This window comes from Neurospora tetraspora (assembly GCF_033439725.1).
Source record: "Neurospora tetraspora strain CBS 560.94 chromosome Unknown B0H65scaffold_5, whole genome shotgun sequence".
Classification (NCBI taxonomy): domain Eukaryota; kingdom Fungi; phylum Ascomycota; class Sordariomycetes; order Sordariales; family Sordariaceae; genus Neurospora; species Neurospora tetraspora.
Window position 1 is genome coordinate 752,889 of NW_026944387.1, and position 23,053 is coordinate 775,941.

A 23,053-nucleotide genomic window follows, 5' to 3' on the forward strand; every position below is an offset into this window, starting at 1 on the left:
CAGACATACGCAGACACATAACTGGCGCAATGGCAATATTTGTGTTCTGTCTATACCGAAAACATCGAAAGACCGCAAAGGCACTTTGTACGAAGTGAGTGGTCGCATACATGGGATGTCATATTGGGTATGTACACTGGAGTTGTAAAAGCAAAAAACGTCAGGAAATCAGAGTTGAGATGAAAGTTACAACGGTCAGTCTGAGAGGATTTCGTACTGGTCACTTAAGCCTCAGTTCGGTAGCATTTTTCAACAACAACTAATAACCAATCAAAGCCCGCATGGCTCAGTGGTAGAGCGCATCACTAGTAATGATGAGGTCGTCAGTTCGATTCTGGCTGTGGGCAACCCAATCATTTCTTTTAACTTTTTTTTTCTCTTGCAATGTTTCTTTTTGCAGTTTCCAACAATTCCTTTTTTTTTCCCAGGTGTTTGTCTGTCTTTCATCATATCTTCGGGAAGTGAATGAAGCGATTTTAGGAAAACCACCGGTCTTCCTTCGACATTACGAGACTCGCTCTCAGATGTTTAGGTATGTAATTCCCAAATACTCGCAGGTGCATGCCATTCTAGACCTTTCATTCCGTTTTCCAACAATTTTACCTACCTCCAACTCGCCAAACCGTCACACTCGAACGAATCCCCAACCGGTTCGCCAACTCACAATTTGTTCCATCCAACAACACGATATCTCGACCTTTCCATCAACAGAACGAGCAAATAACCCTAAATCCTTAATTTAGCTCTTAGAAGCTGCCGCCGCCTCCTCCTTCTTCTTTTTCTCCTCCTCTTCCTTCTTCTTTCTCTCCTCCTCTTCCCTCTTCCTCTGTTCCTCCTGCCTCTTCTTTTCGGCTGCCAGGTACGCCTGGTACTGTGGGCAATCTAGTCTGGATCATGCAACAAAGCAGGTTAGTTAGACTTAGGTTGTTGAGTAACAAAGGGCCAGAGCCAGCCCCCAAGGAGAGAAGAGAGCCAGCAGCTGGGTGCATGTATGATTACGTACGGGATGGCCATGTTGGATTTAGTTGGGCTGGTTTGACTTGGTGGATTGTGGAATTGTCAAAGATGGTTGGTTGTTGATATTGTAATTAGTGCGGCAGGGTTGGGAAGTTTATCGCTGTTGTTTTTCGATAATGGACGATGCGAAACTTGACACTGGGCGGGCATGAATGGTGGTGCAGAGGAACACTTCTATATAGGCTTGACATCGACTTCGAGAGACAGCCATTCATTGGCACCCATGCTGTACGCTTGAATCATGTAGACCGTTTGGCTGTCTGGCTTCATCCTAAGTGCATGGTGCATCGAAGTCACGATGGCCAATTACCTCTACACATAGGTACGTGATTCAAGAGGATTTTCCAAACCAATATCAACTCTCTCGCGAAGTCACCGCACCTGTTGTTACCGGATCGCCGACCTGACTCGTCACATCTCCAGCGCAAGTCCGATTAGGCACGTCAAGCTCGCAAGCGCAACTAGTGACATCGAGCTCGTAGATATCGTTTCGTGCGTCAACCTCGTGTCTCCTCGCGGCTTGTACCTTCCGGTGGCGTCACGGGCATTTCCATCACCAGCGGCTCCGTTGAAAGCTCGGCTTTGGTGTTGGATGACGGGCTACCTTCATGACACCCCAATTCCACGAACGAAGTCGGCATCGGTTTCCTGATCCACAAGTAGTAGATCAGTGACAGGAGAATTGCCGTGCCGACGAATGCTCCTACCACACCACCGGCTATCGGGCCAACTTTGTTGGAAGAAGTAGTCGTCTTGTTAGAACCAACCGACGTTGTTGAGTTCGAGTTCGAGTTATTGAATAAGACAGGCTTCGCGAGAAACATGTCTTTCACCTCGTCAGATGACCACGGCACAGCGGAGGAGAGATTGGTATTATTTTTGTACCAGTCCTCCACCACCTGAGGAGATTTGTAGGGCTGCGCATCGGCGTGGTAGGTGTAATCTTTGACCCAGCTCATGGCCGTCATATTGAAGAGACCGAGTCCTTGCGGGAACGGATCCTGCGTCTGCCAGTACCGCCCGCGGTCAGCTAGGCCCGAGGTAAAGTCGTGGCCGCCCACCACCAGCATTTGATGGTTCCCTATCAGCGCACAGGCAGCGTTGGCGCGGGTCTCGATTGAGCGCTCAGCGGCTTGGAACCAGACGAAACCGGGGAGACTTAGGACGTAGAGATCGTCGTAGGAATTCATAGCGGTTTCGTCGGCGCCTCCGAATACGAACCTGAGGTTTGACTAAGTTGTCAGCGAGTGGTTGTGGATGAGGGGAAAATGATATCGGAAGACAGCAGGCAACAAAAACAGTACTGAAGTCCGGGTCGTGATGGGTCTCCGTTAGACAACTCACAGTTCGTATGTCCCAGCCGGACCGGCCACACCAGCCATACAGACCGTTTGCCGAGGCTGTGGGATATCGCCGCTCGCGGTCTGCCACATCCATTGCCCAGTTTTCGGGTCGAAAAAGGTTATGTTTCCGAAGTCCAGCAGATGATCGGCCTGCAAACTTTTTTCAAATGCGGTCCCTCCCAAAAGAAAGACCAAGCCGTTGGGACCGAATCGAGGGACATATTGTGCCCGTCCATTCCGCAAGCCTCCGGCCGGCGGTATTGCGGCGCTCAAGTCAGAGGATACTAGTTGCTTAGACTTCATGTCGTAAGTAATCATATACGACATGACTGTAAACCCGCTCCACACGTCCGGGTCTGACATATATGACGTCGTGCCCCCTATGTGAATTCCTAGACTTTATGAGCCATAGGTGCTGGCAAAGGCCGCACTATCAGTCAGGTCGATTGACTGGAGCAGATGAATATTGGAGGATTTCTCCAATGCCCAGGCGCCACCGCCTTTTCCGTCGGCTGTGAACTTCCAGATCCCATTATCTTTTGTAATATTTTCTTTGCCGACGCCGTTCGGCGCTCGGCCGCCGAAGATGTGAAAAGCGTTACTGCTGGGATCTGTCCATATGGTCTCGTCTGAGAGCGCGACAGGGCCGTGGTCACCTTTTGGTGTTGCCTTGATCTCGACTGTTTGCGCGGACCATGATCTCGAGATGTCTATGGAGAGAGTCGACTTCATGGGGCCTCCGCCGGGGTTAGCCAGCTGAGAGATCTCCCCACCGTCGATGTAGAGATAGTTTCCCAAGACGGTAACTTTCAAGCGCCTATATTAGTACCATATACGCTGCTTGATTGCTGTCGGATTTGTGACAAGAAGGGAGGGATTATGGGAGAAGTATCGCAAGGTACGATTCTCATACCTCGGGCATGTCCTCTGCGGAGGAACTTAGCAGCGGGAGGAGCGTCCGACAGTTGAGCCAAAGCATGCTGAAGGTGAAATAACCAAATTGTCAGGGCGAAGCGAGGGGAGGAATGGGAAGTTGGGGTCAATCTCAAAAGACAATTTGCTACTGAATCCATGACGACATATGTCTTCTTCAAAAGAGAGAAGTATGCTCCAATTCAGGAACTTGGGATGGTAGTCGCAGTGGAGAGGGTAATGATTTGGAGAAAAGGGAAGGTGCCCAAGGAAGGAAAGTCCAACCCATCCATATTATCAGGCTGTACTTCCCTTCCGAGACTGAGTACTGAAACACTCGAGGTCTAGACTCTGCCTCGTGCTACTTAACCGGGCACAGGAAAAACGGGAGTATCGTGTCACCAAACTCGGATCTCACCAAGAATGTCAGGCGGTTTGTTTGCCCCTCGTGTATTTGGCTAGGTAGAAGGTTACCGTCTCAGTCGGCACCATGGAAGATACTCGGTCGCCCCGTGACATCCTCAACCAAGCTCTCTCGCTCCAACCCACATCCGGTGTTCAGGAATGAACGATACAACGTTTTGGAAAAATTGGATTCGGCCAATGCGGGCTCGTCTTCACCGTCCCCGACCAGCCCGGAGTCGTGATCAAGGTCGCCCGCCCCTTCTTCGGTGACGCCTTACAAAACGACTACCACGTCCACCAGCGCATAGCAGACGTCTTGGCCAGGCGCGACTCTCTCGACCACATCTCCACTGTCAGCACCGAGTCACCTCCCAAAATCCGTGTCCAAACCCCGCAAGTCTTCTCCTTCCTTCCCTACAAAGCTCCTGCCGGCGGCAGCAAACATGACCTCGACCGCTGACCGACCCTGAGCCGAACTCCGACTCCGACACCAGCGCCGCCGGCGGGTATAGCCATCTCTGGTGGAAGAAGAACCTTTCCAAATTTCCAGACTCCGAAACTTCAAACAACGGGGCTTCCATCCTCCCCGCCCCCGCCTTATTCACCGAACACATCCCCCCTCTCCCCTCCGCCCTCCGCTCCGCTCTGATCCCACTCTACTGTCTACCGTCCCAGCAACGCTCTGTGAGCTCCAACCTCGTCAACGTAGACTGTCTTGCGCGCGTCTACCTTGGCCGAGGAAGACCGAGGAAGCCTGACGGAACCATAATTGAGTCTGCTAATTTTGGTTTGAGGAATTATAACCTCCACCTGGACCAGATGCTAGATCTGGAGCTGCCGGTTGCTCAGTACGTGACAATGATGGCCGAGACGCTGGCGGAGATGCATTGGGCGGCTGGGACGGATGGGTATGATGTCGAGTTTGTTTTGGGCGGGTGTCGACATTTGAGGCCTCATTGTCGACGGCTCCGGAGAAGGGGAAGTGATGAGGAGAGTCACGATGTCGTTGGTGGTGGAAATTACGGCGGAACAAAGGAGAGAATGGCGGAGATGTGGTTATTGAATTTTAACTTGTGTAGTAGGTTTGAGTTGAAGGAGGGACACTGAGGAGAAGAGGGAGAGGCTGGTGAATGATCCGTATTATCCTAGGCCTCGGAGGGTAGAGGAGACGGAGAGAGAGGGTGGTGATGAGGGTTGTGCGGATGATGATGATGTCAAGATGTGGAGGATTTTTGAGAAAGCGTACTTGGAGCAGTCGAAGACGTTGGAGGGGAAGGAGGCGTCGGAGGAGGAGATGAAGTTGCCGTTGCGTTTTATTGAGGCATGTGTTGAGAAGCAGAAGACGTTGCCCGACGGAGTGGATAAGATTGTTGAATGATGATTTGAGGGTGTTGATGTGTTGGGTAGGCTTAAGATGTCTTTGTTAGTCTGGTAAAAGGTTGGGACACTGTGAGAAAAGTGCTGTAACTTACCAAGACATGTTGGTCCATGTTCTCTCCGCTTTCCAAATTTAACGACGGAGTACTTTACTAACTCCCCTTAGTTTCAATATGCACTGCAACCTTGCCGCCTTCGCTTAAACCCTTCATATACTAGTTCCGTTCTTCGTCCATCTCTAAATACCAACATCACCAACGTCGGTTCTTTCCCTTCGGCCACCCATCTTTCAACTTTCATCATCATCCGAGTGAGAGCACACCTCTATCCGCGCATGCATCATGGCCATAACCTCCGCCCCTGTTGAGATAATTCTCTATATCCTTCAATCTTGTGACTCCTTTACCGAGCTGCGGGCTTTGTTCTCGACCTGCCGCCGTATCCACAACGTTTGGCTTGAAAATGCCCCCAGGGTGGTGTGGCACGTTGCCCCCAAGGTCATACCAGCCTTTGACTGGGCTTTGCTGGCGGTACGTAATCCAGTTCACCGCACACTACTTCATTGTCATAGAGCCGGTCCGTCTAACATCCCAACCAGGCCCGCGCCACCGCTCTTGTCCACGATGCCCATCGCGATGGACGTCTTCCGCCGGAAATCAGACCCGACGATTTGACTGGCGCGTTACGGAAACCATCCCTTCAAGAGCTCGATTCCGTCTTGGGTCTGCATCACTTCGTCCAGTGTGTCGAGCTCAGATACTGCCACGACCACCTCACGATCAACAAGGCCTTTAACCAGCCCGCAAACCAACCGCAAAACCTATGGCCTGAGGATAGGAAACCGCCACCCCCCATCAACAATAACACTCCAGAGGACCCGGGAGAAGGCATGCGTGTCTGGACGGAGCGATTCCATACCGCGGCTTATACGTCCCTTCTCATGGGTGCCGTGTTTGCCCGTGCATATAATCAGCCGTTCTACCCGGATGTGGACGACACGTCGTCGTCGCCTTCGGGTGACGGCCATCTAGAAGACCAGTCTCCATCTTCAGAAGCAGAAGCGCGGAGGAAGGAGCTCTGGGATCTCATGCGCAAGGCTTCCTCAGACCGCTCAAACGAGCGGCATCACCGGCTTACCATCAAAGAGGACATGCGTGAGTATCTGCGTCAGTTCCCCGTCTATGATCTCAACAATGAGCTGGGTGGCCAGGAGAACGTGTTTGGTCCATTTATTGAGTGGTACATTCGTTTCACCATATCACAGTACAACAAAACCACACCAAAACCGGCATCACGGGATCCGTCCCGCCCCGCTATCCAGTTGGAAATCGACCGTCTTTATGCCGCTTTTGATAGAGGCGAGGATGTTGACCGTTGCCCCGACCGTCCGAGCAAAGCTTTCATGGAGTGGGATAGCACACAATTATCCGAGTCGTTCCCAACAAGCTTTGTCGGATCCCCGGCCGAAGGCGAAGCGGTTGTCTGGGCTGCCATGCAAGCGGTCCACATGTTTGAGTTTATTCTGACCTGCATCACGAACCTGGACGGGAGATGCCGGTTCGGGAGGAGTTGTACGTGCTGCGACAGCAACAATCAGGAGGGGACCGCGGGTTCGACTTCGACTTCGCCGACCCCTACTAACTTGTGGATCACACCATCAAAAGCCGTAACCGCAAAGGTTGTTCTCTTTGGCATTTTCCAAGCCGAAGAAATTCTGATGCAGGTCGACGTCAAATACTCAATTGGGCAGCAACTGGTCGCATATTCGCCGCCAACACATGCATCGGCCTCGTCTCCGTACACGTATCCTGACGGTGAAGGGTATGTCAACCACAACGACTATTTAGACATACCCCTGGTCTTTTGACGACCTATACAACCGCTCAGGCATCGCGAATCAAAACCATGGCGCAGAACGACCACCACCCCCTCTTCAACTTTTCATGTTCCTACTTGAGCATCGCTTCAACCTCGAATTTGACTACAGCCTGTTTACAACTCATACGGACGGTCCTCAGAGTTATTGGCTGTTCAAGAAGAGGGCTACCATCTTTGCCCACGGGCCCGAGCTCGTGCCGGAAAGAAGTGTGCTGGACTATACCAATGGTATGGAGTTTCTGGTGCCCTTATATACCCGGGTCTTCTCCTTTTATAACCATGACGATTCGTACTTTGACCATCTCACGTATCACGGCAACCCTCGTACGTGGGAGCCAGACTATAACTATTTTGAGGAGCTTCTCCATTTAGGTGAATGGTAGGACCTTCTCTATCTCGGTAACCCTCGCACCTGGGAGCCAAACCATAGCTTTTTTGAGAACTTGAGAACTTGTGTTGTTGTTGATTCCGACATGTTGGATGGGCTCGACTCCTCCAACCTTCATCGTTTATTGTATCTCCGTTTATTCTTCTTAATATTCTGTCTTTTGTCTTTGGCCAGACTAGCCCGTGGTTTCTGTATCCCTCGTTTAAGTTGTGCTCTGCGGAATGCAAAGCGGCTTGGACAGCTCAGGGAGCCCAGGGACTGAAGTCATCCCTGTCTCTCCACAGTGATGTTCCTGCAGTAACGCAGAATATCTCAATCCAGGGGTCACGGGCTGTTCCGTCACGGGCCGCCCTATCACAAGCGGAACAAAATGTGGAGGTGCCGTGGTTGTCGATGTACGGAAGTACCTCTAGAGTATCTCTGGAGTTGTAGTACGTAGCCTTAATGAAAGTTAAGAGGTTGAAAGTGAATAAAGAAATGATGAACAGAAAAGGAGAGAAAAGGCTGAAAGAATGTAATATGTCCTACCCCAAAGCAACAAGGATCCTCTCCCGTTTACACTTCAGCCACCTCCGCATGGGAACATAGTCGAGCATAGCGACCCTATACGCAATGCCCTCCCGCCTCTTGACTAGGAACAATACAAGAGACACGTTCAGTTTCTTTCGCCATAAACGATTACCAGGATATTTGTCAGGTAAACTGGAAATCGCAATGAATTCGGCCTTCATTCGTTCAACTTCCCAGGTGCGTTTAGGTCCCTCCCATTTTCCGTCCAAATTATCCACAACCGAGGGTTGATGAATGAACCCTAGAGGCATGATGGATCCTTTCTCGTCCTCTACGATGATAGGTGACTCGCGGTGGGAAGGCTTTACCAGATAAAGGTAAGCACGTTCACACCAGAAGAAGAGAAGCTGATCATCGGGGGTGTGAGAGAGGCGCTCGGGTGTGATATCTGGGCAGAGGGTCTTGTAGATGATGTCCAAGGTCACGAGTTCCGACGCGTTTGGATTTTTGTCAGGTGGCGGCGGTAGTTTTCGGTGTACAATTTCTGTACCGTCCATGGAGGATGTCGTCGTCCTTGGATTGTTGTCCAGAGGAACGTCGGAGATTTTGATAAGTCGAAGGGGCGTATTTCTGAGGATGTAGGGAGTGATCCCGAGTTTCAATTCCCTAATTTTGTTTTCTACGTCAGCTTTTGTCTCCAAGGAGTGGAAAAACGTTTCCCGAAACTTGTGTTGTTATCTGTCAAAGTTTCAAGCCACAAAGATTGTCAGTCCTAGATACATACCCTAGATTGGCGCTTGTGGGGTTCCGAAATATGCCACCTTTCCAGCCGAGCCATGACCAGCTTGGGAACGGCACCTTAATTTGCAGTGATGTAGTCGGTAAGGTGGTAAGACATTTTCTTCGCACGGGAGGCTTATACGTCCTCCAGAACCTGTACTGTATAGGCCTTGTGTCCAATTTTGCTTCAGGGCTCATAGCAGATCTCAAAGGACCGCCAAGTGTTACGTGTGCCTCATCCATACACCACCACGACAGGGAGGTAAGCTCAGTCTCAGTATCGGTCTCCTCCTATCGTTGACACCGCCTGCAACTCTAGAGTTGTTGCTCGCCTGTGAACGTGAACACGCGTCGCGACAAAGCTCTTTCTTGTAACGTCCAACCACAGTTGTGCCAAGGAAGGCTAGATGTGTAATATTCAAGACTTTCCGTACGAGGCATCACTGTTGAGATGAGCCACAAGGGCATTTCTTGTGGGCCCGCTGGTTTGACTTGGACCTTGCGTTGGATTACCGTTCGAGGCGTATGGATACTCGCAAGCCCTGAGCCGGAATTCTCACCTGCAGCGGCCACAATTGTGAAGACGGAATTCTTGTAGATATCACCCATGTTTTGGATTTGGGACATCTTATCCGTGTCATCATCTTGTATGATACAGAAAAGGTCCACCCAAAGGTACCGATATCCCATATCGGATGTGAAGATCATAGCGTCTATAATAGTTTGTGGAGTAATATGTGCGAGGGAACCGGCAGACTGTAATTGAAGGAGATTTTCACGCTTGAGCATGACTTGTTGTGTGGTGCCCCAAACATAGCTAAGCGTCACGTACGGAGTATCTCCGAGACGGTGCTCCTCGAATCCCACCACTGCTTTTGTTTTCGTGTCAATAAGGCGAAAGATTGACGCTTTGACACCTTCGCCTTTTAGTTTGGGAGCACAACAGTCGTTATCGTTCTCCAAACAATCACGTAACCATCGCCGTGGCAATTCCAGGTCGATCAGGGCTGGCCTTTCCCGGCCACTAAACAGGCTTTGTCGTTTTTTCGTGCCCACTTCAATGCTTTGAAAGCATTCGAAGAGCTCAATAACGCCTTCATACTCAGGGTAACGCTTCCACGAGGGCATCTCATGCTTTTCAGGCACCGTCCATCGCAAGGAGATTCTTGGATAAGTAAAAGCGGGGCCCCTCAGCGAGGGAGGGGATTTTTGCGGTAGCAGTTTACGCCATAGGTATTCATGCTTCCGCGCGAACTCCCGTAACGATGTCTCAAGTGGCGCGTATCGCTTCCAAGTAACACCAGGAGGCGCTTCCACGCAGCCAGCATCGGTGAAGTAGACGTCGCAAATGGGATCTTTTTCGAAAACAGAAGGCGCTTTTACTCGCACCCCTGATGTTTCGAGAACGTGACAGACTTCCCGGCAGAATGAGCAAGTGGCCGCAGACGTCTCAATACGGCTCTGGGTTCCTAGACTCCAGTGGGGACGATCATCGTTGTAAACATTGTAATTGGTGCAAGGAAATATTCGTTCGATTGGCTGTCCTTTGTTCAGCCCTTCCACATCTTTCGAAGATGGAAGGCGAAGCTGTTCAAAGTCAATGGCGGTGCAGTATTCACAAAGCTTTTCCGTTTCCGCCATTCTGGATCTGTCGAAATGGACAATGGCGATCCTAGAATATGGTTAGCTCATTTTCATAAACCGTAGCGTGCGAGTGATGACTTGCCTCCGATTCCGGCCTGCTATTTTCTGTGCGTTATCGTTGAGGAGAACAAGTGAGAGGAAGGCCAGTGTCGTTGCTGAAAACGCGCCGACCGTGCTTCATTGCGGAGGATGATCAAGGCGAAGATGCTTCAGCTCCTCAAAGGAACGAATACTGCCCAATCAGCTGAACAGTCACGTGGAAAAGGTATGGTCGAATCAACCATTGGGATGCCGTCCTAGCCTCACCGCCAAACGCATCTGGCGAGGCCAAATGGGATCTCGTCGACTAGAAAAAAAGGGCGCCTTAACACACCCACAACACCAAATTCCCAGGTGAGCGGCCTCCTCATCGGATGCTTTCCATCACAATAGATCAAGGCCATACGCAATACGCGATCTCCGTCATAGTCAACCCGGCGAGCGACTTCGTATTGCACGTAACCGCTTTGCTAACCGTACAAGTGGCCTGCCAAAATTTATCGCAAACGAGGTACCCGACCTCCTGCCCCTTGGTCGCCAACTGATTGGTTGCGTAAAAGCTACAAGTGCCTCCAAATACGGGCATATCGTAGATGGCGCTGGGAATGGTGAAGTCGACGGCAGGTTCGGTGTATGCTGGTACTTGGCTAGGAGACAGAAGATGGTTAGTAAGTAGCCCAGGCTGTCAGGAACAATGGTAATCAAGCAAATGGAAAAGAAAGGGCTGTAGGGAGTGAAGGAAAAAGAGGGGAAGAAGTAGAAGGAAGACTTACTTGCACGAATCAAAACTCGCACCCTCTTTCTCTCCAAACGCATCGACCGAATACTCCATGATAGTATCTTGTGGTCAGTTGGGGTCGAAATACCGCTCGCCGATATAGGGTATTCTCCTTGCGGCTTCTTTGGGTCTGGCCTGCTGGCGGCGGATCCGGAGTGGGCGTTGGCGTGGGGATCGACCAGCTGGCACGTCCATGTCGTCGAGGAGACGTACTTGCCTCCGGAGAGACTCGGAGCCCCTGTCGGCTCGAGTGTCGGCGCGTTGGTGAGAGTGAAATCCGCAAAGTCCCATTTTTTGCACACGGCGTGCGAGTTACACACGCGGTGCGATTGCATTTCAAACTGGTCGTCCGGGAAAATGTTGGATGGGTCAGGAGGCAGCGTGGGCAACTTAGTTGGGTTGAACGTTTGTGGGAAAACCTGTGTCGAGTCGACCTCTGGTAAGTGCTATTTGAGCGGCGGCTTCTGCGGCAATACCGCCAATCACTGCGGTCAAGGATGGTAAGTATTCTGTTCGCCCAACTCAAACGGATCGATTGCTGACATACCTGGCTTGGTTGAAACAGCCAAAAGACTTGGTCCAACGCATATATCACGACCAACATTCCGTCAGTGGATGGCACCCGCGGCCCCAGCAAAGAAGGTTGGATGTGTAACGGCGGTGATTTCAACAAGCAGTGCTGTGCCTCGACCGGATTCTGCGGAACGACGAGTGCCCGTTGCAGTACTGGATGGTACGTCTTATTTCCTCGCAGTCTTTTTGCTGATATTGAAGCTAACTCTGGGAACTTGGAAGGGAACAGCCAGAAGGGATGCGGACGTTGCAGCTAGAGCGGTCCGGGAGCAATGCTGCAGAGGTGGATGAAGAGGCATGGAGGTTGACCAGGCCCGACTAGATTCTCAAAGGTGAAAATTTGGACTGTCACAATACTTGAGGAAGTCGCATAGTCGTGATAGGAAGGAGCGCCTCAGAATAGGTAACGGAAGTATAGAAGTCCCGCATCCGTCGCCGTTTGGTTGTTCCTTCCTGTTCTTATCGACAACAGGAGTCGTTAACTGTAGCGTGACCGTCACCAGGAGCACCTCCCGTCTGTAGCCGAGTTGTGAATATTGAGTCGGTATGTGAAAAATAGCGAAACATAGCAGCGTCCAATCGTTCTATGCGTCGTGTGTTCCCGTTAGTGGCACTTCTTCCCACTCTTTCTCCCACTCAGTAATCACCGTCGATCGGGTTGTTGCTTCCACTCAGCCGTCCAAAAAGATGCCGACTTGTCCCCGGCCGTGCACGCTGCTGACTTCGTTTGCAGGTATCGGCGTGGCGGACATTTGTTGGATCAAACGGCTTAGAGAAGCATGCATCCATCCTTTTCCTGTCAGGTAGGCATGCATGGGGAGATGGAAAGCCGTTTGAAGCGTTCCCGGTGGGTAATGGTTGCCACCAGAGTAAGAAACAGTAGCAGTTTCCTGCTTTCTTCTTCATCCTTCTTCCCCCGTCTTAGTGATCGATTCAGCTTATAAGAACCTTTCGTCCCCCAACAAACATGGATGTCCCATTCGATGTCCCATTCGATGTCTGGTTAAGTCGCGTCCGAATGAAAGAAAAGGCCCACACACGACCAGCGAGAAGTACGCACTCCTCATCATCATCATCTCCTGCTTCTCGTACACCCTCAACTTCCTCAAGCGATACCATCCGAACTCCCACGTCCGACTCTGAATCAACAGCACCATCCTCTCTTCATACCTTCATCACTTCGATGCCTCGGCCAAAGATGGAACGCTTATTAGAATCTTCCGCATCTGGATCCGTTGGTGACTTCTACCAAGACCGTGACGACAATCCCACGGCCAAGTCGACATACCTCGTCCTCCACCAGCCCACCAACCTAGCGTTGACTCTGGTCGGCGGGAAGTTGACCCTCCACAAAGTCCCGGCCGTGGTGGGAGAGGACCACCCGCTCGCAGGCAAATGCAGTTGGCACTGGCAATGCGTCGAAACGGACGGCTGGCTCGGGTTCCGCAATGCCGCGAGCGGGCGGTATCTCGGACTTGATGGCGGGAAGAAAGACCCCGACTCTGAGCAGCCCTCCGGCATTTATCGGGTCGTCAGCATCAAACATGGGGCGTCGGAGCGCTTGGTATGCGTTAGGGCAGGGGATGGAGAACACGAAGAGGGATGTACGACACCGCAGCAGAAGAAGCGCGGATACATCCTGCGTTCTCTTTTTACTGCTGCGTCATCGGCGACGGCGAGCGAAATCTCGCGGCTTGTCAAAGCATGGGTGAAGCCACAGGGCTCGGGCTCCGATTCGGAAGAAGGCTGGAAGGAGGGATCCGAGGTGTCCATGGTTTGGCAGGATGGACAGGAGGGGACGATATGGAGGTTCGTCAAAGTTTGACACCTAACGGATTGTGTGCCACCACCGACACAACCCAAGCCGGATTATCTTTAAGATCTCAAGTTTTGACTCGGCGGGCAGTGTAATGCCGAATCAGTTTCATGTTCCAGCAAGAAGTTGTCGCATTCTTTCGCGGACTGCAAAGACTTCCCCGTGAGAACCATAGCATAATGCCTCGTCGGTAAGAGCATGTTTGGTATCGTTATCATTCGTTCTCTTTGGCATTAAAGTTGGGTTGATGACCACTCTGTTGATGATGCCTGTTTTGTCGCGTTCAGGTGTTGATCGTCGTCATCGTCCAAGGTTCCATGTGGAGGTGTATACCTAGAATTAGGGAACTGTCATTATCTTATCGCTCTTATCGATAATATGCACGTGACACCCTTCATCTTCAACATTTACCCCCATGTCTCTACTGCACCAACCAGACATAACAAGAGACGTATCAGGCTTTCATACCTACCTATCACCTCCAGTGCATTGAAGCATTAAAAAACAACCCAGATTTTTGTCTTCAAGCCGGCGACAATGGCACAGTCGAAATCAACACCGATCTAGTCATCGTCGGCTGGCCACAATGTGGCTGCTATTGTGCCTGCTCGTCTCCGATTGCTGTTACACTTACAGGTGGTTATTTTATATTCTCCCTTCTCGTGGTAATCTGCTGTTTTGATTCCTACGTTCACCAACAAACTTTCGCTTTTGTTGCTTTACTTCACCTCCATCTGTCTTTCCCTCATGCTAGTACCTTCACTCGTCTCCTCCCTCGACTGCTGTGTATATCCTGCTAGAAACGCGCAACCCATCGCGGTTTGGATGACATTTTTCGCTAAAGCCTGGTCGATATTAATCCGCCCATGTGTTGAAGTCACCTAGTTCACCACCAGTATTTGGTAGAAACTGCCTTGTTTATGGCGGTAGTAAGGCCAGGTAAGCAGAAATTTTGTTTGAGACAAACCCACAAGGCAAAAGATTCTTCTCCAGTCTTTTGGCTTACCCTCGTCAAGATAGTTCCCCTGATGGCTGTGCCTATTTTACAAAGTCAAATTTGCCCCTGGGAGGCCTCTCCCTCACTTCATTTCCTCACTTGCCATAATCTTGCTTCCAGCTACCCAAGCATGCCTCGACGGCAAATTACGAGGCTTGTACAAGAGATGTGATGGGGAAAGAGAGATGGCTCAGGCAGATAGGAATCTCTACGTGTATGCCTTGCTGAAACTTGCCAATGAGCCGCATTACCTCCACCTTGATGAGTTCACTGCCAGACTCGGTAGTCTTTCTACTCTTTAACGTGCTCAATTCATAACATAACATTGGCTGTCTGTTGAGAAACTGGAGAGTGAAACATCTCGTTGAATCTAATCCATCCTGGAGATGTAGGTTGCGAGTTTCTTGGCTGTGGAGTTTCTTCCTATTAGTTTCATGACCATCAATACTCCTAGCGCAAGTTGATCCCCACGTCCAACGTCCTTTGAGATCACAGCCAGTCATTACTCCCAAGTCCTTATCAATACCGCTGGGCGTGAACAGCAAGAAGCTTGGGATGGTCCATTCAAGGGCATAGCCACGATGCCAGAAGTTTGAAGATCAAGATTGTGACTTGGCAATTCAGGTGCCCAAAGAAAGGTCGAGATGACGACGACAATGACCGTGACGAGGGTGAGCATCTACCTTCAACCATCAACTCTTGCTACCCCCTAACTACCCTCTACCTTGATACAGCACACAAAATTCCCATGCCCATGCCCATCACGATCACATCCCCATCACCAACAAAGATCAAGACGTAGCGTAGCTTCAATCCTCACAGCCACGATGCGCCGAGTCGGAGATGGAGATTTGCAATATCCAGTTTGCCCAGACGATGGTAATTCTGACAACGATGCCCAGGACATGGTGATAGCTAACTAGCCACGACGTAACCTGTTTCCCAGGCTTGGTATCTGCCTCATAACATCTTGTCTTGCCATATCTACCCTATCATGGCTTGACCTGCCTCTTTTGACGTAAGTGAAGCGAAGTGTATACCTTGGCTCCCTCACGACATGATGTCTTTCTTGGTACGGGGATCATGGGAGGTATTCGTGACTGTATAATTGTCTCCTCTTGTTGAAAAACAAATCGACGATGGTAATGAGTGGTTAATGGACTCTATACCTCTATGCTTGGCCTACGCGTTGGTGTAGGTTGGTGAAGTCGGCTCGATTGGCTATGCCCAGCACGAAAGTGAAGTGAGCACTAGGTACACTGCCTACCTCTACCTGCTTGTCGTCCCTATCACCATCGGAGAAGACAGTGGAAGGCCAGGGCGTTCTCGGAGCTCTTGCTGAGACCGGAGAATAATCTCACGGACCTAAATTCTTACATCGAATTTTAGACTGTTCCTCTGACAACGAAGTCCTCCGCCCATAGAAGACCCGACGAAACGACCGTCGTCGTAATGCAAGAGAGCACATCGACATGGCATGTCGTCCAACCGATACCAGCCCCGTTCGAGTAATGTCAATGCCAATACCAAGGCATACTAATGCCAAACCAAAAATTGAGAGTCGGGGAGGCGGAGAACCGAAGCCGCCATCACACCCGCGCGGGCATATGCCGTGTACTGACACCTGCGTGAAGCGAAGGAGGCTTAGACTTTTTCGGCCTCCCAGTCCCTGTTGACGTTGCCATTTGTACGATATTATTGATGGAGCCAAGTGATTAGTTCGCGGTATGTTTGTTTGGGTCCAGCCAAGTCTGTATCAAGTTTCTTTCCTGCCTCGTTTTTTTTTCGGTATCAAGCCGGTGCTTGGAGGCCGGGCTAAGACTGAGGCTGGGAGGTTGGAGGTTGGCTAGCAGAGGTAGCATAGCATAACATAACACCTTCCGCAGTTTGAGGTCTCCGTCCAAGCTACCCAGCTAGCTGAATGGCAAGTCGTGATCTCCAGCCGAACGTTGATCAAGCGCGGATCTGGAAAGCTTCCGGTACTCCATCTTCTGACCATGGCCATGGCCTGGTCCGTGATATGACTGAGGTCTAGACTAGGCGGGCGGCATTGCCAAACAGCTGGCCGGGTGGATGGTTGGCATCAATGTCTCCGATTGGGATGAGAGCCTGCTAGTACTGTGACTGGAAGGGAAAAGAAAGAAAAAGGGCATAATAGGCGTTACGTCTCGTTACCTTACCTTCCACTTGATAACCAGACAACCGTGGCCCGGTCTCGAGAGCGAGAGAGCGAATACGTAGTACCAAGGACGCCGAGCCTCTCGATGCGTACTAATCATCATTATGCCTGGCATGACTTTCCATGATATTGAAGTCGGAGATTGTCTCCTTGGCGGGCTGAACTGAGTCGTTGGGATGAAGTCATCCAGGTAGTTCCTTGCCTTTCCTTTGCCTTCTTGGAAGCAAAAGTTCACATACCCACTTACCTAACACATTCATATATGATTCCACCAGGAAGCTCAAGCTTCTATCCTCGCTTTCTTTCTCGAAAGAGAAAGATGTTCATCTTCCACTACTCGTCAGGACTCTAAAACGTTCAAGTCGTAAGTTACCACCAAGCTTGCTCTTGTTCTGCAGGGTAGAGGTAGCATGTACCTACTACGTTGACACCGCTTTTCTTTCCACTCGGGACGGGGGCCCGGGAAGGGACTGACATCAAGCCCAAGCCCATTTTGTAGCAAGTAACGAATGAACTTGCACTCCTCCCTTATTTGTCCCACGTCAACGACGCAATGCAGATGCTGCGCCTCAATATTCCCTTTCACCCTTATCCTAGTGGAGGTTAGTATTACGGAGGACCATGTGTGTCTGGATCCTGAGTTCCGTCCCGAGTCCTGGTCTGGGTTCGATTTATCGGACACCCAGGCAGTGCCAGGGTCTTTGGCATACTTTTTTTCATACCACCTTCCCAATGATCAATTACCTATCGAGCCTATCAGTTGGATTTGAGTGATCAGTTCAAGGAAAAAAAAGAAAATGTAGCTATCCGTAGGCCACAGAGGTGCAAACAGCCCCTGGAATACGCTGAACCCTTGTTTCGGAGATCACTTGATCTCGAGTACCGGCCGGGACGGTAAGTACCCCTACCGGTGAGGCTGGACGCTCACCGACTTCAATTCGGGCAGCTGAGTTTTCAACCTGGAATTCGTGGGGTCTTCCAGTTCGTGAAGGTGTTATTTGAGCTTTCAAGAGCTGTGTCGAGCGGCGACGTTCTTGATGTGTACCTGGGTGCAATCTAGTATATGTGAGGTTTCGGATCTCCCTGGTACATAATAAAGGTACCGTTCTACATGCGGGGTGAATCTCAGACGAGCACCTCGAAAGAAAGAATTTTCTGAGGACTTCCTGGATGTCGGCTTGAGGGGGGGGTTTTGGCTGCCTGACCATTTTGCTTGAAAGTATCAGCGTTCCCATTCCTGATCACATTTCGAACTGTAACCGAAGACAACGTCAACTTGCAGTATCTCCAACGTCTTACGATACCCACTCGTCCTTTCGAAATTCCTCAACTTGGATGAAAATCTGTGAACGTTCAACTACCGATCAGACCACATCACAGCAATTCACAAAACCCCTCAAGTCAACAAGAGTCGAGTGTCCCAAACAGGCGAAGCGAACAACGGACGGGTCAGAATCCATATGGAATGGGGCCCTGGCTTACCTGGTTTGTGGCCACCAATAGATAGCTTGGAAATGGCCAATTGAGAGGGTCTGCATTTGCACAGCCTCAATTTAAGCTCCTCTCATAGGTCTTGGCTTTGCTAACCACCACTCAAATCCTGATGTTAGTTGCGTCTCAAGGACAGTTACTGATCGCCCCATCCTTCACCGCTTTCAGTTTGGGAGCAAGAAGTTTGACTTTTTCAGCATGCGGCCTTGTTGTTCTTGTTCAGGGAAAATCCTTTTACCACCTCTCCTGAAAGAACCTCTCATTGGTTGATGATGATCAGTGAAATAGGGGTGTTTCTGTGCAAATATTTTTGGTACGAAACTCGGCGAGAATCGTACCAGCGCACAGTGATGGTGAAAGTCAAATGGACCCCAGGGGATCAGATATGCTCCAAGTCCGAGATATTCGCGAGCCAGGTAGAAGGACGGCGGCACTGCCTGGTGTTTTATGGCGTGTACAAAATCATGGGCAAAGTGCATATTGCGTAGCGTCGCCGGACGTATCACAGTATTCAGATCGCCAAAGTCCAGACTATGCCTACCGACCCAGCAAATCGGGAGCAGGGCAATCCATGCATCATCGCCGACCACGAAGCTGGGAAACGCCCAACATCGTGTGGAGTTCGCTGCCGAAGCCCTTCGCTGGCAGGCGGGTCAATTGTGACACGTTTAGGACTTGCACATAGCGGCGGCTCTTTTGAAACACCGGAGGTAAATGGCGTCCAATTGTCCTTGTGAAGCTGGGAACATTGCGTGCATGGTGGTGAAAGCTTCGGAGCTTGCGTTCGTCGGCAAATATGGCAGAGACGGAGTGCCTAAAGCGACTGTGTGTTTGGCTGAAGCAACTGTGTGGAGACAGAAGCTGTAAGTCGTCCAAGTTAACAGAGAAGGTTAGGGTTAGTTAGTGTTAAGGTTAGCGGTTAGGGTCAGGTAGGTTTAGTTCCGAGGGTGCAGGGGGCCGGTGAGAGGCCCCCGCGTGTGAATGTGAATTTGGCGTTCAGAAAGACGTGGTTTGAACTCTCGTTCTCGTCGTCCAAGATGATGACTTCTGGTGGTGTTTTGGCGATGGACTTGATGCCAAGACTTGAGAGAGGCCTGGAGTTTTTGCAGCGGAAAGTCTGCTCCACACAGTCGCTTCGGCCGATTACACAGTCGCTTTAGGCACCCCGAGCAGAGATCACGGTCATGCTTGGCTCTTCGCCTGCTGAACTGTAAATGGAGACCAGATACGCCATAGCCAGTGCCATTGAGCTGCTAGCCCAGTATCGGTCTGGGCATCAGTATAGCGAAACAAGTAACTACATAGTAGCAACTTGGTGAGTGGAGTGCCTGATGAGATCAAGTGTCGTGTGCCATGACAGCAAGACAGTTGCATACCTAGCCACATATCTACTATGCAGACGTGACGTGATGTTGATCCTGCACTCGCGATCCTGCACTCGCGATCCCGTGACCTACTCAACATTGTTGTAGCTTTGGAACGGACTTGTTCGATGATGATACACGAAGGTCGGCAACTTCGGCTTCCAATAAGGCTGAATTCTCGGCGTGATATGGGACAGCCTTGGCTATGCATGTGCATCTGACATTCTGGGCACCACATGCGGCTCACAGCCTGGTTTCAAAACTTCATGTCGATGTAGGAAGCAAGTGGTGAAATCTGACTGGCTGCCTTGGGTCTCGCCTTGCCAACAACCTTCCGCTGGTGTACAAGCCACCGGCCTTGGAGGATTATCCGAGAAGGGCAGAATTTGTATAAGTGCGAAAAGGGGGCATTGACACTTGGAAATGATGTTAACGATCAGCTTCCTAAACAGGAATTGTCTCCAGGGTGTTAGAGGTGTGCTAAGTGGGGACGGATTTTGCGCGAAGGATCGATGATCGACTGTGGCATAAAAGCTTATTTGGTGTTAGCAGCGACAGGATAGTCGTGAATGATAGGTATTAAATCGCCATTTTGGGGATTTGCCCGCTTCGTTTGGAAGCTGGGTTGCGGGTCAAGCTACCGCACCCGATATCAGCATGGGTATATGGAAATGAAAACGAGCCTTCTGGAAACATGTTCCTGCAAGAGAACCCATCTAGAAGGTGACAATTTTGAGAGCGGATGTGCCTTGGGGGGCTTGGTTCCTGAGCATGCGAAATATGACATGCCTTTTCGATATTCCGCGTGTCACCAATGGGTAACCCAGCAATGGTGAGATTCGACCCGAGCGGAACTTCAATTCCACGTCGTCGGGCTGAAACTTGCCAGCACGTCTTACCATGCTAGCAGGCTCATAGAAGATACAACCAAGCCGCGCGCCAAAGTAGTAAGCATAAGCGGGCAGTGTTCTGAGGTTAAGGATAATTTCTCCGGAGCGAAAGGGAAGCCTAGAGGTCAGCCTTGAGGTGCCGGTAGTTGGCAGAGTGGGAACGAATCATGTGGCGTTCTTGGATGACTGCCGATGGACGATTGGAGTCCCGGGTGTCCGGGCTTCTATAAACCGGAGCGGAGGTGTCGTCACATTGAACATGTGGTGCCAGCTCCACGAGGGGAATTCCGGTTAAGATGTGGAAAAGAGGAGATGCCAATAGGTAGTGGCTTGAATGTCTCATGCTTGAGTGCCGGGCGAAGAGAGGGTGGTGGGAATCGCAAATGGATGTCGCATCATTGCGCATAAAACAGCGCAGCGGGATGATGAGTGTGGCGCTTGTTGTTGTGGTAGGGTGGTGGTCGTTTGCATGCGAGACCAAGAGGGTGTAATTGCGCTGCTTGGATGTTCGGGTTCGATCTCAAAACAAGCACGATCTTGGCCTTGACTTTGGATGTGTCGTGGAAATGAAATGCGAATCCGCCAAGATAATGCAATTCCATGACGGCGGCATGTGTCAGCTTCGAAGTCTTATTGGCCAAGTAGTCAGTGTTCCTCGCAGGGAAATGGCAGCAAGCGGTTGGATGCCGAAGAGATATCGAATTTGTGAGGGCGTTTCATGAAACATTCGACATGTATCCAATATCAAGCTTGACGCATTGCTCGGCGGCAACGAAAAAGTGTCGATAGTATGGATGCCAATGGTGGATGGACGAGGCTGTGTAAATGATAGCCAAGGTGAATGCTGGGAATTCCTTTATCCCTCTACCATCTGATACCCTCTTGGTGCCGTACTGTTCGATGCGAGTGTCGGATCAAAGAAGTCGATATGGCTCCGAAGTCCAGACTTGAGGAGGCGAAAGTAGCCGGAACCATGAGCATCACGGTAACTGCGCCTCAGCCAAGTCTCACTTCGCCCGAGGATATTTGATACAGACAATGGGGGTGCCGCGTCACGATCGTGTCGTTGTTGTTGAGTTTTGGTCGCATGTGTCCAGCTGGTATCGCCATTGTCTAGGTTAGGTGGTCAGGGTGGAGAGAGGTGAGATTGAGGATGAGGGGGAAAAGAGGCCAAGACGGGGGCAAACTAACCTCAAGTATCAAAAGAGGCAGCTCAAACTCATGGCAACTTCCTTGGCTACCTCTTTGAGCCATGGAACCATTGAAACCCAAGAGCACAGCCACTTGTCTAGAGGGAAGGCTGGGAGTGTTGGTAGCTGACATTGAGGCAACAGAAACGGGAAGATGTTGAGAAGAAAGTAAAAGTGTTTGCGCTTAGACAGGTTGTGGTTGTGGAGGGGTTACTTTCCGCAGCGAATTTATGTACACTGTTGTGGAAAGGCTGCATGCGCGCACAACCCTCGAGACGTCTGCCAAGTGCAGTGACTGACATAAAAACTTCCAGGTTTGCAGGGCGACTGGTGCTCCAAGTTGTTGAGGCAGCCGAGACATTTTCAGTCGTTGTCCCGGGTGCAATTTCCTCAAGTCAGGACTGAGTTGTGAGGTGCACAACCGCTCTTTCCAATGTTGATGTCAATTCATGGAGGTTGAATTGAAGTTGAAACTCCACCAGTTCGGCAAGACCCACCCCTGACTCCAAGTGGAAGGCACGCATGGCACGTCACAGGAATCCACGACGACTCGTACTAGGTACACACCTTGAGCCAGTGAAGCTGCTTGTTGTACGCATATGGACATTACCTTTTTCCTTGCCAGTGCCCCAAGGATATTGTCTAGGTTAATCACCCAAATCGCTAGGGCTGAGAGTCAACAACTCTTGGGAATCAAGAGATGCTGAAAATCTCGAATGTTAAGCTTTTGCAGGCCTCCACACAGGTCGCACTATCAGGAGCGAGCAGGATGTCATTGCGACCTTGAAATGCTTAGCGTGCATGCATGGGGACCCCACGGGAGGTTGAAATTAAAACTGGACCTCGAGCCTTTGTTAGTGGCGGCTCATCTGCACGTCTGAGGCACACACTTACCCCAAACAGACTAGCGACATGAGCTTTACCGACTTTGATACCACTTCAAGTTAGATCTTGAAGATTGATCATGGCAGGTCCCCCCGCATGGAGTTGTCCTGGAGATTTCGTATAAGAAAGGATGATGCCATCGATAAAACATCAAAGTTCAACGGTTATGGTGTCGCATCTTTCACCAGCAGAAACCAGCGCAGTTGGTGATTTGATATACCAGAGTGCAAACAAATGGTCTTCGGACGGTCAGGTCCAACAGAGAGAAAGGGAGGCCAACTGAAAATTACCGTAACGGTACTGGGTTACATTGACCGGGGCGGTTGGCCAGTCCCTGAGAACTAACAACGCCAAGCGATGCCAAGAGTGGCAGTGCTCAGTGAAGGTCCGGCGCCAAACCTATGAGAGGAGCTCGTTTGGAGATCCATTGTGCAGACGCAGACGTTGCACCGACATCGTTCGCCCATCGCCGAATGATTCGGTGTCGTTGTCGTTGAACAGTCGCCGTCAGTCCGTCCCATCTTCTGGTGGCCCGGCTGGTGGTGCCCGAAGGTGCAAATCGGTGAATCTGAGGCGGTCCAGTCCGAACTGGAGGCA

At 50.7% G+C, this 23,053-nt stretch overlaps 8 protein-coding genes and 1 non-coding gene across 9 annotated transcripts; 5 read left to right on the plus strand and 4 right to left on the minus strand.

Annotated features, from left to right (window-relative positions):
• The first annotated feature begins 271 nt into the window (after positions 1-271).
• B0H65DRAFT_218792 (uncharacterized protein) lies at positions 272-942 on the plus strand. Its single transcript, XM_062822023.1, has one exon. It carries the CDS (start codon positions 312-314, stop codon positions 741-743), a length of 432 nt encoding a protein of 143 aa, XP_062680212.1. The 5' UTR covers positions 272-311; the 3' UTR covers positions 744-942.
• B0H65DRAFT_t279 lies at positions 276-347 on the plus strand. Its single transcript has one exon. It is a non-coding gene; the product is annotated as a tRNA-Thr (tRNA).
• A 550-nt stretch (positions 943-1,492) lies between the features above and the next one.
• On the minus strand, positions 1,493-2,003 carry B0H65DRAFT_468185 (uncharacterized protein). Its single transcript, XM_062826948.1, has one exon. The coding sequence runs from the start codon at positions 1,983-1,985 to the stop codon at positions 1,515-1,517; it is 471 nt and encodes a 156-aa protein (XP_062680213.1). The 5' UTR covers positions 1,986-2,003; the 3' UTR covers positions 1,493-1,514.
• Positions 2,004-2,759: 756 nt separating this feature from the next.
• B0H65DRAFT_575617 (uncharacterized protein) lies at positions 2,760-3,825 on the minus strand (the record flags this gene model as incomplete). The annotated part of the gene is made up of 2 exons (XM_062830627.1): positions 3,274-3,825; positions 2,760-3,166 (listed from the first exon to the last, which is right to left on the minus strand). Exons 1-2 carry the CDS (start codon positions 3,431-3,433, stop codon positions 2,760-2,762), a joined length of 567 nt encoding a protein of 188 aa, XP_062680214.1. The 5' UTR covers positions 3,434-3,825.
• B0H65DRAFT_575621 (uncharacterized protein) lies at positions 3,399-5,055 on the plus strand (the record flags this gene model as incomplete). The annotated part of the gene is made up of 4 exons (XM_062830628.1): positions 3,399-3,828; positions 3,907-4,074; positions 4,149-4,759; positions 4,827-5,055. The coding sequence occupies exons 1-4, from the start codon at positions 3,763-3,765 to the stop codon at positions 5,053-5,055; spliced, it is 1,074 nt and encodes a 357-aa protein (XP_062680215.1). The 5' UTR covers positions 3,399-3,762.
• Positions 5,056-5,167: 112 nt separating this feature from the next.
• Positions 5,168-7,315, plus strand: B0H65DRAFT_558692 (uncharacterized protein; the record flags this gene model as incomplete). Its single annotated transcript, XM_062830112.1, has 4 exons — positions 5,168-5,584; positions 5,653-6,625; positions 6,719-6,879; positions 6,902-7,315. Exons 1-4 carry the CDS (start codon positions 5,396-5,398, stop codon positions 7,313-7,315), a joined length of 1,737 nt encoding a protein of 578 aa, XP_062680216.1. The 5' UTR covers positions 5,168-5,395.
• A 398-nt stretch (positions 7,316-7,713) lies between these two features.
• Positions 7,714-8,526, minus strand: B0H65DRAFT_218813 (uncharacterized protein). The gene has a single exon (XM_062822024.1). It carries the CDS (start codon positions 8,385-8,387, stop codon positions 7,845-7,847), a length of 543 nt encoding a protein of 180 aa, XP_062680217.1. The 5' UTR covers positions 8,388-8,526; the 3' UTR covers positions 7,714-7,844.
• A 399-nt stretch (positions 8,527-8,925) lies between these two features.
• B0H65DRAFT_443257 (heterokaryon incompatibility protein-domain-containing protein) lies at positions 8,926-11,125 on the minus strand (the record flags this gene model as incomplete). The annotated part of the gene is made up of 3 exons (XM_062825628.1): positions 8,926-10,282; positions 10,809-10,940; positions 11,067-11,125. 3 exons carry the CDS (start codon positions 11,123-11,125, stop codon positions 8,926-8,928), a joined length of 1,548 nt encoding a protein of 515 aa, XP_062680218.1.
• A 1,148-nt stretch (positions 11,126-12,273) lies between these two features.
• B0H65DRAFT_218819 (uncharacterized protein) lies at positions 12,274-13,494 on the plus strand. Its single transcript, XM_062822025.1, has one exon. The coding sequence runs from the start codon at positions 12,612-12,614 to the stop codon at positions 13,467-13,469; it is 858 nt and encodes a 285-aa protein (XP_062680219.1). The 5' UTR covers positions 12,274-12,611; the 3' UTR covers positions 13,470-13,494.
• The last annotated feature ends 9,559 nt before the right edge of the window (positions 13,495-23,053 follow it).

What these genes read in the sequence shown, in the direction of transcription:
- B0H65DRAFT_218792 (XM_062822023.1), top strand. Translation starts at nt 312, where the DNA reads ATGATGAGGTCGTCAGTTCGATTCTGGCTGTGGGCAACCCAATCATTT.
- B0H65DRAFT_468185 (XM_062826948.1), bottom strand. Translation starts at nt 1,985, where the DNA reads ATGACGGCCATGAGCTGGGTCAAAGATTACACCTACCACGCCGATGCG.
- B0H65DRAFT_218813 (XM_062822024.1), bottom strand. Translation starts at nt 8,387, where the DNA reads ATGGACGGTACAGAAATTGTACACCGAAAACTACCGCCGCCACCTGAC.
- B0H65DRAFT_218819 (XM_062822025.1), top strand. Translation starts at nt 12,612, where the DNA reads ATGGATGTCCCATTCGATGTCCCATTCGATGTCTGGTTAAGTCGCGTC.